The 19875-nt window shown below is 42.0% G+C and overlaps 1 protein-coding gene across 1 annotated transcript in view; it reads right to left on the bottom strand.

Moving 5' to 3' along the window:
• The window catches only part of sacs (sacsin molecular chaperone), an 83168-nt gene extending 63819 nt beyond the window's left edge, over positions 1-19349 (bottom strand). Inside the window, exons 1-6 of the mRNA XM_067986054.1 lie at positions 19195-19349; positions 12858-13008; positions 7310-7400; positions 6734-6819; positions 5154-5265; positions 1189-1335 (exon numbers count right to left, since the gene is read on the bottom strand). Of these exons, the coding sequence (XP_067842155.1) occupies positions 1189-1335; positions 5154-5265; positions 6734-6819; positions 7310-7400; positions 12858-13008; positions 19195-19217 (610 nt within the window). The 5' untranslated portion in view covers positions 19218-19349. The remainder of the gene's footprint in view (positions 1-1188; positions 1336-5153; positions 5266-6733; positions 6820-7309; positions 7401-12857; positions 13009-19194) is intronic.
• Positions 19350-19875: the final 526 nt, after the last annotated feature.

Here is a 19875-nt window from a genome sequence, read left to right as displayed (position 1 = left end):
GAGGTACACATCTGCCATGATATAACAGAATGGCAGAACAGGCTAGAAAGGCTGAATGACCTACTCCTGTTCCTATTTCAGGAGTATGTATTTTAGGCAACATAAACATCAGAATGGGAGGGCTTATGGCTGAGATGTGGCTCAAAGCTAGATGGACTTGGATTAGTTCAATTTTAACCAAACCTCATCCAATTCGCTTGTGTAGAAGCGATTAAGTTACCTTTTTTAACTGAGCTTCAATAAATTTATAACAAGAAGCATTTTAATTTATGTGAAGAAAGCAAAAACATAAAGCAAGCCTAGAGAAAGCATCTCACACATCTGACTGAGCTTTTAAGCCAGTTATATGAATCTAAAGCAGGTTAAAGAGTTTGAAAGTACAGGAACAATTCCATGTTTGGAGAGCAGAATTACATTTTCAGGGCTTTGAAATCTGCTCCAGATTGACCTCCAAATGGTACTGAAATACTTTGGGTTTCTAGCCTCCTAAAACTCCACTTGAAAGGCCAATTGAAAAACAAAAGTTCAGAATCAATTTTAGCTGCAAATCATACATCTGTATCTGATGCCGAGCTATGGATTCTAACCCATGCTAGCCTGAGAGATGGTGAAAATAGTGTATCTAGTTCTGCTGTTAAAAAAATATTAACCCGTTCTTTAGAGGTGTTTCTAAGTGCAAAAGTTCATGATTCAAACAAATTAGGGTGCTTTTATTTTGAATGTAATTAGTTGCTCTCCTGTGGTGCTGCTCACAGCTATTTTATAATGACAGGAACATAATACCATATAATGTACAATGTATTATTCTGTTATGGTGCCATTGTGTTTAACTTAGCATGCTCCTTTAAGACCACAAAGTTTAATTGTTGTAAATAGGCACCACTCCAGGTCTACAAGTGCTTAATTGCTGCTGGTGAGGAAAGTTCAGATTGGCATGTGCTTGTAAATTTCCAGCTCCATGTCAGAAGAAACCAGCATAAAATAACTGCCTTCCTTTATCGTTTTTAATCATTTTGACACTCTGAAGTATGACAAAAGCAAGCTAGACACATAACTTTCAGGCAAAAATGAAACAAAAGAAAATCCCAAATGAATTCCAATTTAACTTTGTATCAAAAGGAGCTGGAATCTAAATAAAGCACTGTTCAAAAGCAGGTGCAGTGCAAAACACAAGCACAATTCACTTACCTGTTACATGATAGACAGAATTAAAACCAATTCCAAACCGTCCAACTTTCAGGGGATCATCTCTTTTCCTGCTTCTCGCTATTTCCTGAATTCCATGCCAATCCTCAGGGGTGAATACTGCATTGTTATAGGAATACAAGGCTGGTCCTGAAGAAACAATGGATGCTTTATTTCATGGAAATTCATCTAGGCACTTCACTGTCTTTGAAGGGGAAAATTGTGCATACTCAGTATGTGACTTACAACAAAAGGTACCTTACTGTCTGCTCTTACTGAATTTAACATAGCTGGAGCTGATTCTGTTTTGGATGTGAATCACACCAACTTGTGGTTTCTCTATTTCAAGGACTCGCCAATCACATGTCTTGGGCACATTTGATACTGATCTCTGTCTTGTGCCTGGTGATCACAGACCCATTATCCAAGAGAACAGATCTTCCATTTCACACTATAAATACCCACTAAAAAAAAGTCATCATGATAAACTGTATTCCAAATACAGCAAATCTCTCAGCAGATTTGTTTCCTTCATTCGAAGAAAAAATGGATTGCATTTTGAAAGGAATATTCCAGTATCAAGGCTTTAAATATTTGTTGAGAAAATATCTACCCTTCATTTAATTGTAAAAAGAATAAATCATTTCTAAGTTGAAAAAAAAACTCAAGCTCAGTACAAGAAGGCTGTCCTCCAGGTCAATCAATATCACTATTATTTTCTCCCTTTCAGTTACTGTCTATTTCACATTTCATTGTCATCTATTTCTCTCTTTTTGTTGTCAACCAGTTTGCCCCTTTCATTGCTATTCATTTCCCCATTGTCCCCTTCCATTCCCTACCACCCATTCAGTCCCACTCCTACCCATGTTCAGCTGCTAATGCCGTTCCCAACTCTAATGGGAGGAATTGAGTCCTCTGTTTACTGTGGGCTGGCACTCCTGTTCTCGCCAGAGCTCTTGTGCTGATTGCAGTGTGTCAACAAAGATCAGCATGCTGACTGGGCTCCCAAAACATTGACAGTCAGGATGATGTGTATATGTCCTGCAAAACTGGCTCCGCTGGCAAAGGGAAAAAGGAGATAAAAGGCCAGGCAGGTTTAAAACACAGCAACTTACTAGCCCAGGACAGAAACGTTTTTACCTGTTTCTCGGTTGCTCCTGAAAGCCAGGAATCCACACTATTTATGTTACGAGGCAGATTTCACAACAACTTGCATTTATTTGACACCTTTAATGTAGAAAAACATTCTAAAGCACTTTACAAAGAAAAAAATGGATGCCAAGCTTAAAGAGGAGATATTAGGAGGGGTGACCAAAAGCATAGTCGAAAGAGGTAGGTTTTAAAGAGAGTCTTAAAGAAGGAGAGGAAGATGGCGTAGCAAAGGGGCTTAAGCACAGAATTTCAGAGCATGGGGTGAAAGGCATAGCCGCCAATGGTGGGGCAAGTGGGGGAATGCACAAAAGGCCAGAGTCAAAGAAACGGAGAGTTCAGAAGGGTGGCAGGGCATAGGGATGGAGGAGGCTCCAGAGATGAGGAAGGGGCAAGGCTATGAATGGATTTAAACATGAGGAGGTGCTGGGGGACAAGGAGCCAATGTAGGTCAGCAAGCAAAGGGGTGATAGGTGACCAGGACCTGATGCAGGATAGGATACAGGAAGCAGAGTTTTGGATGAGCTGAAGTTAACAAAGGTGGAGGATGGAAAGCCAGCCAGGAGAGCATTGGAATAATCGAGTCTGGATGTGACAACAGCGTAGCTAAGGATTTCAGCAACAGGTGGGCTGAGACAGGGATAGAGCAGGCGATGTTATGGAGGTCAAAGTATATGATCTTTGTGCTGGAGAGGATATGGGGGCAGATTGGGGTTGAATAGCACGGCCAAGGTTGCAAACAGTCTGGTTCAACCTGAGACAACGGTTGGGGAAGAGGATGGAATTGATGGCAAGTATACTGAGTTTGTAACGGGGGCCGAAAACAATAGCTTCGGTCTTCCCAATGTTTAACTGGAGGAAATTGCAGCTCATCCAAGACTGGATGTACAACAAGCAGTCTGACAGCACAGAGGCAGTAGAGAGACTGAGAAAGGTGGTGGTGAGATAGAACTGGGTGTTGTCGGCATACGTGTGGAAGCTGGACCCATTATGATGTCGCCAGGGAGCAACTTGTAGACAAGGAAAAGGAGGGGCTAAGGATAGATCCTTGTGTGATTCCAGAGGTAGCAGTGCGGGGTAGAAAGAGAACCCATTGCTGGAGATGCTGTGGCTATGATCGGATATGGAAGTGTTAAACCAAGAGAGAGCAGTCCTCTTGAGCTGGAGAATAGAGAAGAGGCATTGCAGGAGGATTCACAACATCAACTGCAAGTTAGAAATATCTCTGGACATGCAGTTGCTCCCAAGTCATGATAGTTTCTTCAAATTTCTGCCTTCAGACCTTTCCCCAAGGCTAGCATAAACTGCTATTCTGTCCTGCAAGGTTTGCTGAGCTCTCAGCATGCCCATGACCTTAAATGGGGATTTCTCCAAACTAGGAGAACCATTTGTTGATTTTTTTCTACAAAGAATTTGTGGAGAGTACTCCTCTCCCCTGCAGTTATGTTCTTCTTTTTCTAACAATTAAAATGAAGTGAGGCAAAATGGTTTCCCCTCCTTTCTCTATTTAAAATCTTACCAATTAAGGTGTATTTCCTTGCTCTATTCTTACTTCCAAAATGTATTGCTTCATATATTTTATATATGCTGAACTGCATCTGCCCGTTCTGGTATGTCTACCTGCAGCCTTTCACAAACATTGACAAAATTTGCCAATACCCCCAATTTGGTGTCACTAGCACATTTCAATATTGTTCCAATTCCTAAGTCCAGATCATTTATGCACATGGTAAATAAGAATGGCCCCAACACAGACCTTGTGGAACACCACTCACCAAAAATTTCTGTTCCAAGAAACTTCCTTTTACTCTTACCCTTTATTTTCTATCATCCAACCATCTCTGTATCGATGTGGCCACTTTACCTTTAATTTTGTGTATAATTGTCTTTATCACAAGTCTTTTGTGGCACATTATTAATTTTTTTTTTGAAAAATTCATATAAACCACATCCATTGCATTTCCTTTACCTATCCTCTTATTTCTTCAAGGAATTCTATAAGGTTGGTCAAACATGACCTGCCCTTGGAGAAATTCACTGGCCCCGATTAGCTCAAGTTTTTCCAAATGCATTTATTCCCACATTATAGAATCCAGTAATGCACCAACAACTGAAGTAAAACTATCTGGCCTATAATTCATTGTTGTCTTTTTTTGAATGTTGGAAAATATTGTAGTAGAAATCTGGAATTCTCTCCCCCAAAAGGTTGTGGATGCTGGAACAAATGGCATTTTCAAGACTGAGATGGATAAATTTTTGTTAGGTAAGGGTATCAAGGGAGATGGAGCTAAGGAAGGTAAATGGAGTTGAGGTACAGATCAGTCTTGATCTAACTGAATGGCAGAGCAGACTTAAGGGGCTGAATGGCCTATTCCTTTCCTAAAATATTCCTTGCCTTGTTTCCCTCAAGATCCTTAGGTGGAAACTATCAGGTCCTTGTGATCTGTCTACCTTAAGTTTGAGTAACTACTTTGAATTATAACTTCAAGTTAATATTTCACAAAACCTCATTCTCCAGTCTACTCAGAAAGGTGGTAAAGTTAGAAGCGTTAGCATAAAACTCGAGCAGTTAGATTTTATATTGGAGGACAATGTATCTATACTGCCCCTTTGGCAGAAATCCCAGCAATGCGTTTTAATGATTCAGCCCTGAACCTTTCTATATAGTGACTACCTAAGCTTAGTCCAAAACACACTGATTGGGAGATTACCTTTCTATAAAAGGCCACCATTCTCCCAAGGTCATCACAGATAGGATCTACTGCAAGAAGCCCTAATTGTGATCTGGAGCCATCACTGCTGATGGGGAGATCTCTTACCTTGATATTCCATCAGCAGCTCTGACCAGAGTGAGTTTGTTCCATATTCAGTTTCATCATACAAGAACTTCACCTCAGTAGCTCCAGCATCTTCAGCATTTTGTATCAGCTCCTACAAATACAGAATTGAGTCGGGATGAGCTTGGTTATTTTTATGGACTTCCTGACTGCTATAAACCTCTAAAATAGTTCTAGGGATCCTCAAAAGAACACACCATCTTCAACCTCATCAGCCATTTTGTTGAAGGTAATACCGCCCATTATATCATCGTCAAGCATGTTAGAGGCTGACTGGCAGCACAGAACAGCAGAGAAAAATGATGGGGAGAGAGAATGAAGAGAGAAAAGATGGGAAGGGAGAGGGAGCAAAGGAAAAGGCAGAAGGCAATGAAAAAACTGCAAGTATACAGAAAGGGAGCTACATAATAAAGAGGAAGCAAGAAAAGAACAGAGATAAAATAAAGAACAAAAAGTGAGAAAAAAAGGTTAGAAATATTATTGTAGAACCCTGTTTCCAACCCAAATACTGACATAGCTTTTCTCTTTTCAGATGGTGATGTGATGTGCAGCGCATTTGAAGCATTTTTTGAATTTATTTCACTGGGCACGGTTAGGTACGTGGCACTTCACTGAATTCAAGTCTGTTTACAGGCCGAATGTCAGTTACAAGACCCTCCAGGTTTTGACTATGAAATTAATAGGTTAGATCTAGTGCACAAATATCAGAATGAGAACTTGTGATCCAGGCTGATATTAAGTAACTTTGTAAATCTCAACTGGACATACAGATGCTAATATCAACCAGGGTTACACAGAGTTTGTTAAGAACATAGAATCAGTGCCTTATTTATTAAGGAATATACTAAGTACAATGAACTTTAATGTATCTTGGCTTTGTTACCCACCAAAGCCACTTCAGCAGGCACTGAAATTTTCAGAGCCTTATGCATAGCTTTGAAACAGCTCTACATACTAAAAGATGTAGTTTGATTAAATATGGTACCCTGGTTGGCAGCTATATTATCTTATGGCACAGTATGCTGCGATACATTGAGGAACTTACACCTGGTGCCACAGAGTGCAAAGGCATAGGTTTAATCTCATCCATCTGCCGAGTCTCTCACAGGGAGGAATTTTCAAAGTGATAAATATAACCTTTGGCTTCTCTTCTGCATGAGTATTTCACCTCTCCACCTTCTAAGATTCAATCAATCTGTGTGCCCCAGGGAGACTTGGAAGAAAGCAAAGGACTTTAAATTTACTTTTTAGCTCCTCCCCCTCTTTGATGTCTCCCTACTATTCCCTAGCAACCTGTACTACACCATTCTATCATGGGTTACTAAGAGGCAACTGCCAGGTTCCAATTTACTTTTATTCAGCTAAGACTGGAAAATCGTTCTGTGCAGACATATAGAACCAACACACACACACACACACACACGGCATCTCTCCAATACACTGTACTTTGGTACACCAAGTCACCAACTATGATTGCTAGGTATGAGCTAAGAAAAAGATAAACAGTGAAGGACCCAACACTGTGCATTTCATTGGGCAGAACCAGTTAGAAAGATGCTCACCTTAAGAATCTGTCCTCCCTCTGGATACCTCCTCAGAATATCCTTAAGGAAATCTACAAGTGGTGGGGTTGTTTGTCCAAACCTGCCTGTTAAAGGAAAAAGCAGGGTTCAACACATTGAATTGTTAGAGCTAGACCCTATCACAGCTTCCAAATACAAGCATTCACCTTGAAATTTGCTGGAAGAAGGTTTACTACTTGAACTACTGCATATACAGTATACAGGTTTTATGGTTAACCATGGTACCATGTAGTGACAAGAGGGGAATTTTAATTTTCCCTGATCGGTGGGAGAAAAAAAAAGAGAAGCAGTTAATATCAGGGGAAATAACTGCTACAAAAGCTTTTGTTACAACTACGCAGTCACTTCAGGACACCACGTGAGGGGATTTGATGATTTAATGCCACAGCATTGTGATCCTCCCACTGCACCCAAGATGGATTCTAAAATGTCACAGATCTGCAGCAGACCACAGTTATTCTGTTACAGAGCAGACTCATATACATTGGAGTGAAATTACCATAGCCATCCTTATTTACACCGATGAGGATTGCATACTGTAAGTCAATTGATTACCTCCTCCTTTAAGTCCTCTTCCTTGCAGAGTCAAATTAATCTCGTGGCTTCCAGATCGTAACAAGCCCCCAATCTGTGTTGAGTCATACAACTAAAGGAGAGAACAGGATAAAATGCCAGTGATCTAATGTTTCAATCAATTACATTAAAATCAACAGCAACAGTACAGTCAAATCAAATTAAATGCTCATGTGAACTTTGATAATGAGTATTGTCAAATCTCCTGATGCATACAACAGCAGCAACATTTTACTGAATACAGGCTGAAGCAGAAATAGAAAGGGTATATTAGGATATATAAACACTCCAGACTAGATTTCCCCCAAAGGACACCAGCGTTAATGTTATTTATTTAATTATTTCATTTCACAATTTCAACTTAAATAACACTACTTAGCAACATTTGAAAATAAAATCGCTTTTCATGCAGAAATGAGTCGTGCAATCAAACTTCCACGGAGGACTGGATCAATGTACTTTTTGAGGCTGTGGAAGTTTGGGGTGGGGGGGGGAGGGGAGAGAAAGAGACCAATTTAGCAATGAGAAAGGACTCAAAATCATTACTTAAGTTACCCTAACTCTGGGATTTGAGCTGATCCCCAGGATGGCAGTTGGATCTGCTCAAGAATGTGAAGAAATTCTTATCATCCAATTAAATTTGGACACTATGATACACATTGGAAGAAGCTACAGGCTGGTCCATCTAGGATCCATCTTTTCTAACACGATTAATGAACCTAGGTGAATGGCCAAGATCCTTAGTGGGGGATACCAGCAATGTAGGAAAGAGGAGTACAGAAAGCAAAGGAAATCAAGAAGTAGTGGGTAGGTGATGTCAAGCTTAGGTGTCAAATGTCTTTTATCTTGAAGGGGAAAGGGAAAATTAAGACTTTTAAGGGAATCTATAGTTTTGAAGTCCAAAGAAAGAAAGAAAGAAAGAAGTTAGCTAGCTAGTTAGTTATATTAGCAAATAGCAAGATGACTCTTCATTTCAACATAGTGAAGATACAAAGGAGGAGGAGGAAAGTACTAAGAAGTAATGGCCATAATAATATTGATAAAATGGAGAGACAAGAAAATGAACAACACACAGAAAGGGGCTAAGGCATGGAAATGAAAGAATGGCCACCTATAAAGACAAGCTTTTTTTTAATAAATCCTACGGAAGGCTACGAGAGGAGTTCCAGAAATGATCAATGTTACTTCAGTATTCACTTATATGAGAGGAACTAGGTGGCACAGGTTATCACAAAGTTTTTGACCAGACTGATGGGATGAAACAGGCCTACATGAAATGCATCTGGGCAATTTCAATCTGAACTGCTCAAGATTCAACACAAATTGGCATGGATTTGAAATAGTCAATGTTAGCTTCCAGAATGGTTAGAGTGGAGAAACGATCACCTTGATGCAGTTGGGTACTATTTTGAGGTTGAGATTGAGGCATAATATTGGGAGCAAAGTGAAGGAACCTTTACTCTGCATGTGCTGTAGCATGATCACATCTGGGAGTATTGATGCTGACACTGGATGATAAAAATGGAAGAAGTTCCATTTCCCAACACTGACATCTCTCAGTTTAAGTAAATAATTCACACAAAAAAAATCTATATAATAAAAAGTGAACATTATGTCTTGGCAATTTTCTTGTATTTCATTGATTCAAAACTTTTCATTAACATGACTATCAAGAATGAGATGCAAAATTTGGCAGAGCCCAACTCCCAATCAACTGAGACCTATCACAAACTCCAAATCAATGAGAATGGGTTAGGGTGGCTAAAAAAAAATAGAATCAGCAGTCATTTTTTCCCAGGTAGGTGGCATTGTAAAACTATATCTGGCCTGGATTCCTGCTGCTCACCCTCTCTTTAAGTGCCTCCCCTCCCAGGCCTCATTTGTGCTGTACTCCCCAGGACTGCCCATTAAAGTTCAACCCATTATACAGCATAACCTCTGACTCATCATAAATCATAGAACATTAGAGTTCAGAGACAGGCCTTTTGGTTCATCAGGTCTGAGTGGGTGTTTTTCTCCACAAGCCGCCTACTCTAATCCCACTCTCCTGCTCACTCCCCATACCTTTCAACATTCCTCCTTTTCAATCAAATATCTAATTCCCTGTTAAAGAATTTATGAACTCTGCCACAAGTCTGTGCCAGGTAATTCTATATCCTAACCATCCTCTGTGTAAAGAAACTTTGTGAGCAACTCCATGGAAGATCCAGTAGTGATTTTTTAAAATTCATTTGGATATAGAAATTGTAAATTTTAAAAAGAACAAGTCCTCTCACTACCCCCTTCCCCTCCCTTCCCCTTTCTCTTTATCTTCTTGTCAAATTTGTGCTAAGCTAACTGATCTCAGCCAAAAGGTAATATAAATGGACTCAGTGTGTCCTGACTAGAGTGGGGAAAGGGGGAAAAAAAATCAATCAGCCAGACTCCTACCCCTGTGGGCTAGTCGGTGACCCCTCTGGAAAACATGGACTGCCAATCGCAAACCACCTTTAGAAAATAAAGCTTTGAGACTATAATAGGCAGTATGCTATCTATAAGCTCATTTCCCTTTTAACAAGGAACCTCCACTACTCCCATCATCATTTTGGCACAATCCAATCCCTCCCATCAAAAATGTTGGCAAAACCCTTGTGGGACACATGCCAGTCCAGATAATACATGGGCTGTCCTGGAGCTGAACAAGTATCAAAATGCATGGTCCTCATTACTGTAGGTTCACTCCTCCCTAATCTCCCATCTACCCAAGGTCAGGACCAGGCCCAGGCAGATCAAGAGTGTCAGTGAACCAGCAAACTCCCAACTGCATCTCTGCCACCCAATGCAAAGTAATCTTGGTGCTCTTGACCCTATCTTCCCTCCATTTGGCCTGCAGCCACCTGCCAAGGAAAAGACCTTAGCTCATTTATACATTTGCACTACCTAATTGTACACAGCTATGCATATAACCATTACTGTGCAGTTGTGAATTCCTGTGTGATCTTATACTGCAGGATCAGAAGGGCCTCATTGTGCAGATACACTGATCAGAGAATGTAGATAAGGCCATAAAAATGAAAATGGAATCATTATGGTTTTGTGTCTAGAGGCATAAAATACAAAAGCAAGGAGGTAATGTTGAACTAGATATTAATTAGGTCACAGTTGGAATATTGTGTGCAGTTTGGGGCAATCCATTATGTAAAGGATATAAAAGCAGTGAAAAAAGATGCAGCGTAGATTCACTAGGATGTTACCAGGGATCAGGAATTACAGTTGTGAAGAGAGACTTGGGAAGTTCTTCACTAGAGCTGAGAAGTTTAAGGGGTAACTTGATCCAAGATTATGAAGATTTCGAAGATAAAGAGTGATAAACTGTTTCTTCTGGTCGGCAAGAATGGTGAAAGAGGCAACAAATTTAAAATACTCACAAAAGGAATTAAAGGGGAGCTTAAGGGGGAAAATCTTTACATAGTGGGTGGTTAGAATGTGGAATTCTCTGCCACAAACTGTTGTTGAAGCAGAATCTATAAATTCTTTTAAAAGGAAATTAAAAGAACGAACTTGCATTTATACATCGCCTTTCATGACCTCAGGACACCCCAAAGTGCTCTACAGCCAATGAAATACTTTTGAAGAGAAGTCACTGTTATAATGTATTAGTCTAAATATCCTACGTTAATCCTGTTACTTAAGGAAGGAAGGTTTGGGGAGTGAACAGGAGAGTAGGATTAGACTAGGTGGCTCATCCAGAGAAAAACATTGGCACAGATTTGACGGACTGAGTGACCTATTTCTCTGCTGCAACTTGCAATGATTCTATGTTCTATGACTCATCTGGATATGTAAAATGAATCTACATCTGAGTGCTGCAGTACTCATCCATACCATAAACTTACAAAGAAAATGTAATATTGCAAATGACAAAATCCCATTAAAAACAAACATTGTAAATTTACAGATGGCAAAATTTCATTAAAATATCTTAATCTTTACAGTAGCATCTCAAGCTTTGCATGAAACACATTTGCTAAGAACAAACCGCTATCATCACTATCTCATGATTAATGTTTGCAGTCTGTTCACTTGGACAAAATACAAATTCAGAAGACCTTCAGCTTCCAAATCTGGAACAGATCATCCACAATTAGTCATCTAACCAGTAGTCCTTGATTTACCTCCCTATTGTTTGCAACCTTTCTGGTGTCCTTCACTATGAGCCTTGGCCCCTCACTTAGGTTTCTCATTTTAAATAAATCTAATAATAAATGTGAGATACAGACATATTTTTTGGGGGGTGGTGTGGATACTGGTCCATGAGAACAGAGAAAACCACAGCTCCTGATTTCAAAAGGCTCTAGTCCAGATATTGAAGCACTGATCTTCCCTATGATTATTTGATGCTTAAGTATTTTCCATGGGAACTGAGTAGTGAAATATGTTAGACATAGGAACAGGGGTAGGCCACACAGCACCATGAGCCTGTTCTGCTATTGTATTAGCTCATGATCTGGATCGCCAACATAGGGAGGAATTTGTAAACAACGAGAATTTTCAATTCAATGCAACGGTGGGAGCCAATAGAAGATCGCATGGACAGGAGTGTAAAAGAAGCAGACCTTAATATAGCACAAGATGCAGGCAGTGGAGTTTTGATGAGTTTGGACTTTATATAGAATGGTGTTCAGGAGGCCAGCAAGAAGAGCATTGAATAAGCTTAGCCTGGAGGTGCTGAAGGTGTGGATTAGGTTTCAGCAGGGGAAGGGGGTAAGGCAAGGGTAGAGGGTAATGTTGTCAAGGTAGAAAAATGCAGTTGTGATGATGGATAGGATATTGGTAGAAAATCAACTCAGGATTAAGCAAAACACCAAGGTTGACCACCATCAGGTTCAGCCCGAGTGAGTAGCTGGAGAGGGGAACGGAACCAGAAATTAGAGTATGGAATTTTTGGCAGCAGCTGAACAGGTTGGTTACAGTCTTATCAATGTTGAATTAAAGAAAGTTCAGATGGAGAGGTAGAGCTGGGTGCCAGCAGCATATGGAAACTCACCTCATGCTTGCAGATGATGTTACCAAGGGACAATATATATAGCTGAGGATTAGAAGTTTTCCAAAGATTAAACTTTTAGCAACTCCCAAGGTGACCATGCAGGACCAGATGGAGAAGCTATTGTAGTAAGTGTGCTGGATACATTGGGACAGGGTAGGAATGGAACCAAGCAAAGGCAATGCACTAAGATGGATAACAAAAGAGAGATGGTAGACGAGATTGATTACGTTAAGCTAGGACAAGCAGGGATAGGGCAGCACAGTGGAGTAAACAGAAATCTAAATCTCAAACACCCTCTGGTCCATCAAATCAGTACAGAATGCTTTTACTATTGATCCTAACCTATAAACAAAAGGTTCTGCAGAGATTTTGAACCCTGTATGGTCATGTTTTTACAATCGGTGCAGGAAAGAGCTACGTTTCCCTTTAAGGCTTCATAGATAAATGAACAAAATAAGTCATATTACTGTACCACTACCACATCCGATTCAAAGTCAAGATTACCTCTTTCCCATTGTACAGCAACCGCTGTTCAGAAACAGGGAAATCTGTTTCCACATAGATTAACTCCTTGATATCTTGAACAGATGCAGAAGGAGCAATCTCATACAGTCTGTTCCCAATGTATTCATGTAGAACAGCTACCCTTGGCAACCTTTGGAAAAAACACAAACATTCTTTCAAAATATGGAACATACAGGGAAAAAGCTGCTGTCACTACAATTGGCTTTTCAAATCTGATTGCACCATGAGCTAAGTTTAGGGACATGAAAACATCAGCTTTATTCAAACAGACGTTCTTCTTTTCAATTTTACCTACATACAGTGATTTAAAATATCCAGAATCAAACGGAAGCAACTCACTTCCACAACTGTGAATAGGTAATGCAATTTTCTAAGTAACTCAGAGAGGGGATTTATTTTTTTTAAGTAATTAAACAGACCCCGGAAGTTCTTTTTTGTTGCTCCCTTGTCTTGTCTCTCATAATCCTATGTTTTATTTTCTTGCTTTGCACTCAGTTTTCTCTCCCTGCTCCATTCCTACATTGTGTCTGTTACAGAATTCCTCAGTTTCACTTCAAACTGAGCAAAGGGTCTGCCTGTTCTGTTTTTTTTCTACTGGGTGCCCTTTGTCACATTGCTCAAGCTGCTGGTCATATGTGCATTATCCTGCATTTACTGAATTATGAACACATCAAATCTTTCCAGTGAAAGTTACCTGAAACCACTCAACACGAGATAAAAAGCATATGCAGTGATATATGATGCACTCGTATATAACTCAATATGGCATATGCAATATAGTACAGTGAGTGCATTCATTTGGGGATTTGCAAAAATCTAGTTCAGTCAGCCACATCAACAAAAATCTTTCAATAGTCTGGATGCTCAATGAGAATGCATTGACGACCTTCAAATTAATGTCTGCATAGACTTGCAGAATCACGTCTCAAAATGCTTCACACTAACTACTTTTGAAATGTAGTGATTACTGTTATGTAGGCAAACAAGGCAGCCATTTTGCACACAATAAGTTCCCACAATCAAGAATAAGATGAATGACCAGTTAATGTTAGTCAGGACACCAGAAGTCTTGTGCACTTCTTAGAATAGGCAGACGAGGCCTCAGCTTAACATCTCATCCAAAAACCAGCTTCTCCCACAATACAGCACTCCCTCAGTATTGCACTAAAGGGTGAGTTTAGATTATGTGCTCAAATACTGGAGTGGGATTTGAACCCAAAACCTGTGAGTGAGAGGCATGAGTGCTATCTACTGCGCAAAGCTGAGACTACATTAAATGTCAAATGATTTTATATCAGTGTCCATTGAACACCATGGGCATGATTTTAACTCGGAGCCGGGAACCCAGCACACCCATAGATATTCGCGTGGGGAATCCGGAAGCCAAATGAGCGCCTCGCAATCTGCAATCACAACTCAATTGCAGGTAAGTATTTGTACTTCCAGGTTTCCCACACGCCAGGCAGCCAGATTGACAAGCTGGCTGTCTGTCAGAAGTGAAAGGAGCCGCGAATCGGAGAGGGGAGAGGGAGGGAGAGATCGTGGCCATGGAAGAAATCGGAGGGTTGGGGGGATGTGGACAACATCGGGTGGACCTTAGAGAAGATCGGGGGTGGGAGGGGGGGGCAGGAAGCTGATCACAGGGTCCGATCACGCCAGGTGAGCTTGTTGGGCCTGGACGAAGCACTCCTGCTCCTCCTGGCCTACAAGCAATGCAATAAAGGCCTGAAGTGAATCAGAAGCGATGGGAAACCCAAACAGGTAAAGTTAAATTTGACATTTGTATTACACAAAAAATTAAGTACCTCAACTATCGCAATGCAGTATATTGCCCCTTTAAGTATCGGCCCACTGACTAAGTGGGGACAGGACTTCCGGGTTTCTGTTGCGCGCAAGCATCCAAACGCGCCTGGGAGCACTGGAGTCGGGACGCTGTGCTGCTTCAAAAATCAACTATTTTTACTGCCCACCCGCCCCCAACCCACCCATAGGTCTTGAGGCCACGTGTAATGTGCCACTGCAACCATGCATACAACCACATCCCAAGGATGACCGGACAACAGTGCACACCAAATAAAGATGTTCTTTTAATAGAAGTGAAAAATGCTGATACTTGTCAGCACTTTCATAGGAGGAACAGATTCCATAGTGAAAACTGAATACCACCATAAATATTTAATTCATAGCCCATTCAATATAGAAGAGTTATCAAACTGGGTTATTTACTAAGTAGTTCCAGTGCTCCATTGCTTCTTGCTTCAAGCCTCTGTGGATGTTTGTGCAGTATGCAGTAACTGACTGTACAATAGTTCCACTGGGCACTGCTTTTATTGAAATGCAACAGAATTCAGATCAGGGTGGAATCAACATTAATGCTGGGATTGACTGGAACAGCATTGCAAGTCCTTTGGTAGTCACTGACCCACACGACTGATTTTCAAATTCTGTTCTCTACCTGATGCTAGCTGAGTGTCACTGCAAGTGTGTGTGTCATCAGGGCGGGTTAGCCCAATCAGTGATTGTTAAACACTCAGCTTTATCTCTGTAGAGCTTGTACATTCTATCAGGTAGGCATTACAAGATCCCCAAAAGCAGCCCAAACAGACAATGCTTTTTTGCGCCCCCCTACCATTTGTTCTCAGGATATTGGTGATGCTAGAGGCTAAATTTATTACCCATCCCTAGTTGCCCTGAGAAGGTGGTGGTCGGCCTTCTTTTTAACTGCTGCAGTACATGTGGTGAAGATGCTCCCACAGTGCTGCTAGGTAGCGATTTCCAGGATTTTGTCCCAGTGACAATGAAGGAATGGCGATATATGTCTGAGTCAGAATGGTATGTGGCTTGGAGGGGAACTTGGAAATGATGGTGTTGCCATGCACCTGCTGCCCTTGTCCTTCTGGGTGGTGGAGGAGGTCACGAGTTTGGGAGGTGTTGCCAAATAAGCCCTGTCGAGTTGCTGCAGTGCATCCTGTAGATAGTACATATTGCAGCCACAGTACGCCAATGTTGGAGGGAGTGGATGTTTAGGCTAATAGATAAGGTGCCGATCAAGTGGGCTGCTTTGCCCTGGATGATGTCAAGCTTCAAGTGTTGTTGCAGCTGCACCCATCCAGGCAAGTGGATAGCATTCCATCACGCTCCTGACTTATGCCTTGTAGGCGGTGGAGAGGCTTTGGGGAGTGAGGTGAGTCACTTGCCACAGAATACCCAGCCTCTGACCTGCTCTAGGAGCCACAGCATTTATGTGACTGGTCCAGTTCAGCTTCTGGTCAATGGTGAACCACAGGTTGTTGATGGTGGGGGGATTCGGTTATGGTAATGCCATAGAACATCATGGGGAAGTGGTTAGGTTCTCTCTTGTTGGAGATGTTCATTGCCTGGCACTTGTGTGGCGCAAATGTTACTTGCCACTTACAGCCCAAGCGTGGATATTGTTCAGGTCTTTCTGCATGTAAGCACGGACTGCTTCATTATCTGAGGCATTGCAAATGGAGCTGAACACTGGGCAATCATCAGCGAAAAGCCCCACTTCTGACCTTATGATAGAGGGAAGGTCATTGATGAAGTAGCTGAACATAGTTGGGCATAGGATGCTGCCCTGAGGAACTCCTGCAGCAATGTCCTGGGGCTGAGATGATTGACTTCTAACAACTACCTTCCTTTGTGCTAGGTATGACTCCAGCTACTGGAGAGTTATCCCCCTGATCCTCATTTACTTCAGTGTTATTAGGGCTCCTTGTGACCACACGCGGTCAAATGCTGCCTTAATGTCAATTGTAGTAACAATCATCTCATCCCTTATGTCCATGTTTAGACCAAAGCTGGAATGAAGTCTGGAGCCGAATGATCCTGGTGGAACCCAAACTGGGCATTGGTGAGGAAGTGGGGCTTGATAGCACTGTTGATGACTCTGTCCATCACTTTGCTGATAATTGGGAGTAGCTAATAGAGGGGTTGGTAATTGCTGGGTTGGATTTGTCCTGCTTTTTGTGGACAGGACATACATGCAGAATTTTCCACATTGTCGGGTAGATGCCAGTTTTGTAGCTGTACTGATGTGGCTAGTTCTGGAGCACAAGTCTTCAGCACTACAGCTGGGATGTTGTTGGAGCCTGTGGCCTTTGCTGTGTTCAGTGCATTCAGACATTTCTTGATGTCATGTAGAGTGAATCCAATTGGCTGAAGACTGGTATCTGTGATGGTGGATCCTCAGGAAGGGTGCCTAGAAAGATCATCCACTCCGCACTTCTGGCTGAAGATGGTTGTAAACACTTCAGCCTTGTCTTTTGCACTCATGTGCTGGACTCTGTCGTTAAGGATGGGGACGTACTGGAAGACTCCTCCTCCCTTTTGTAACTTAATTGTCCACCACCATTCACGACAGGATGTGGCAGGACTGCAGAGCTTTGACCTAATCTGTTGGCTGTGGGATCGCTTAGCGGTCTTTAGCATGCACGTAGTCCTGCGTTGTAGCCTCACCAGGTTGGCACCTAATTTTCAGTTATGCCTGGTATTGCTCCCGCCATGCTCTTCTACATTCCTCATTGAGCCAGTCATGATGAACTTTATAAAACACTGGTTCGGCCACAACTGGAGTATTGTGTCCAGTTCTGGCACTGCACTTTAGGAAGGATGTGAAGGCCTTAGAGAGGGTGCAGAGAAGATTTACTAGAATGATTCCAGGAGTGAGGGACTAAAATTACATGGATAGATTGGAGAAGCTGGGATTGTTCTCCTTGGAACAGAGTAGGTTGAGAGGAGATTTAATAGAGGTATTCAAAATCATGAGGGGTCTAGACAGAGTAGATAGAGAGAAACTGTTCCCATTGGCAGAAGGGTCATGAACCAGATTTAAGGTGATTGGCAAAAGAACCAAAGGTGATATGAGGAAAAACTTCTTTTTTTTTTAAGCACAGTGAGTGGTTAGCATCTGGAATGCATTGCCCGAGGGGGTGGTGGAGGCAGATTCAAGAATGACCTTCAAAAGGGAACTGGATAAATACATGAAAGGAAAAAATGTGCAGGGCTACAGGGGTAGGGCGGAGCAGTGGGACTAGCTGGATTGCTCATGCATAGAGTCGGCGCAGACTCAATGAGCCGAATGGCCTCTTTCCGTACTGTGACCTTCTATGATTCTAACCTGGGTAGCTGCACCAAGGTGAAGAAGGGGGCAGAGTGGAATGAGGAGGAAAGATGGGTGAGGGAAAGAGGGGATGGGAAATGGAGAGGGAGGAACAAAGGCGAAGGGGACGAGGGGAGATGAAGGAAGTGGGGGGGGGAGGGATCAGCAGGGACGCACAGTAAACCAGTTAGAAGGGTCATCCTGCCCTTTCTACCAACCAAAAGGATTTACAGGCAACTTGCTCCCAAGCTAGTACCCATGCTGCTCTGAAAGTGATCACAAGGGAGTATACAACTGTCCTCTGGATTTTATGCCTTTCCCCAAGAGGAACTGCAAGGCCTTCACTCAGTGGTTTCCCTCAGTACCACAGCTGACATTTAAAAACTTAACAAGGGGCAAGATCCTCTCTCCATAGCTCAACTCTGTGTCATAACAACCAAAGTTCCTAATACACACCAGTCCACGTCAAAAACGTCCCAGAATTCAGTACTCATTGCTATTAAATTGTCAGTCTTGGTGAGATTCATAAGAATGGTGAGTGTGAGAGTGGTTAGTTTCACAATAGTACAGTAGGGGTGTTCTCCTGAGGTCAGGGTTAAAGCAGATTGTTGGGGAAGACAAGAGGGCTTATTATGTCTGACTAGGGAGTGTCTAATAATTCATTTCCCCAGTTTGAATATCCCTGTCCTTAACAAGCATAAAAAATGGTCAAAAATATTTTCATATTTAAAATAAAAGATAGGAAAAATACAAAGGTATCCTATGGGTATGACTTACCAGACAAGGGTGGCTACATTCATTCGTGTCCACACCATCAAGTCTGGGCATGGTTAATATGCAGAATCAATATGTCAACCCCCCCCCCAAGAGACCAGGACTGCATTTTCACCCCCGCCCAAGAGAGGGGCAGGTCGCAAATCAGACCCTTTTGCCACTCATATAGGCCCACAACAGCAAAAGAAATGATCTGCCAGCAGGTGTGACATTCCAGTTGACATTCCCGTTAATTTCATTCAAACTCAACCAACCAGAGATCTTACTGAGTTTGGACCCGATCCGCAAATGGGTCCAAACTGCCCCGCCCAGCTGGTCGATTTCAATTTACGAAACTGATGAGAACACCCGTTTGAAAAGAGGTTTTAAAGGAGCTCTGTGTGTCTGAGCTTTGAGTGGGTGCCAGTGCTTTGTCCGTACCTCGCTCCCAACCGGTTCTCCATCTCTTCCCTCTGCTTTGCCGCTAGGAGTCCGGAGGACTCATGGATTCGATGCGCTGCAACTCCACTCGGGAAAAGCCGGCAGTCTCAGCCATCCAGAAGAACCGTTATGTCCCAAACTTTTTGCTGAGTCTATCCTTTCAAAGTTCAAACCAAACTTTGCTCGGTGGGAACCATTCCCATTTCCGACTGCACTCCGCTTTCTCTTTCAATATGTTTTGCGAAATCACAAGAACATTTTTTTTGTTGTTTTCCCGCTTACAACTCAATTTCCTCAGTTTCTTTTTTTAAAAAAAAAAGTTATCTTTGGTCTTTTGCGTCCGATCTTCGTGTCCCGCACTGATCCATGTCCCCCTGCAAGAGAATAAAAAGGAAACTATTAGGAGTCAGGGGTCAGTCACTTCCTGCTACAGCCATGGATACATCTCATCTGAGTGTGTTTCTAATTTTAAATTGCTGAGATTCGACTCCACCGGGGAAAATATTGCTCAGCGCTTGTGCTTTGCATGCTGGTAGCTGTAGTCCTCTCCTGCTAATCTGAAAAGCACCGCATGTCACGTCCCGTGGGCCCAATTTTCACATTTCTACATTCCACTGGTTCAGTTTGACAGCTGCCCCAGAATCCTCTTTAACATGTGATAATTCAAAATTCCAGTTTCCA

This window comes from Heptranchias perlo, chromosome 6 (assembly GCF_035084215.1).
Source record: "Heptranchias perlo isolate sHepPer1 chromosome 6, sHepPer1.hap1, whole genome shotgun sequence".
Taxonomy (NCBI): Eukaryota; Metazoa; Chordata; class Chondrichthyes; order Hexanchiformes; family Hexanchidae; genus Heptranchias; species Heptranchias perlo.
The sequence above is the reverse complement of the archived record's forward strand: the minus strand, read 5'-3'. Positions and strand labels throughout refer to the sequence as shown.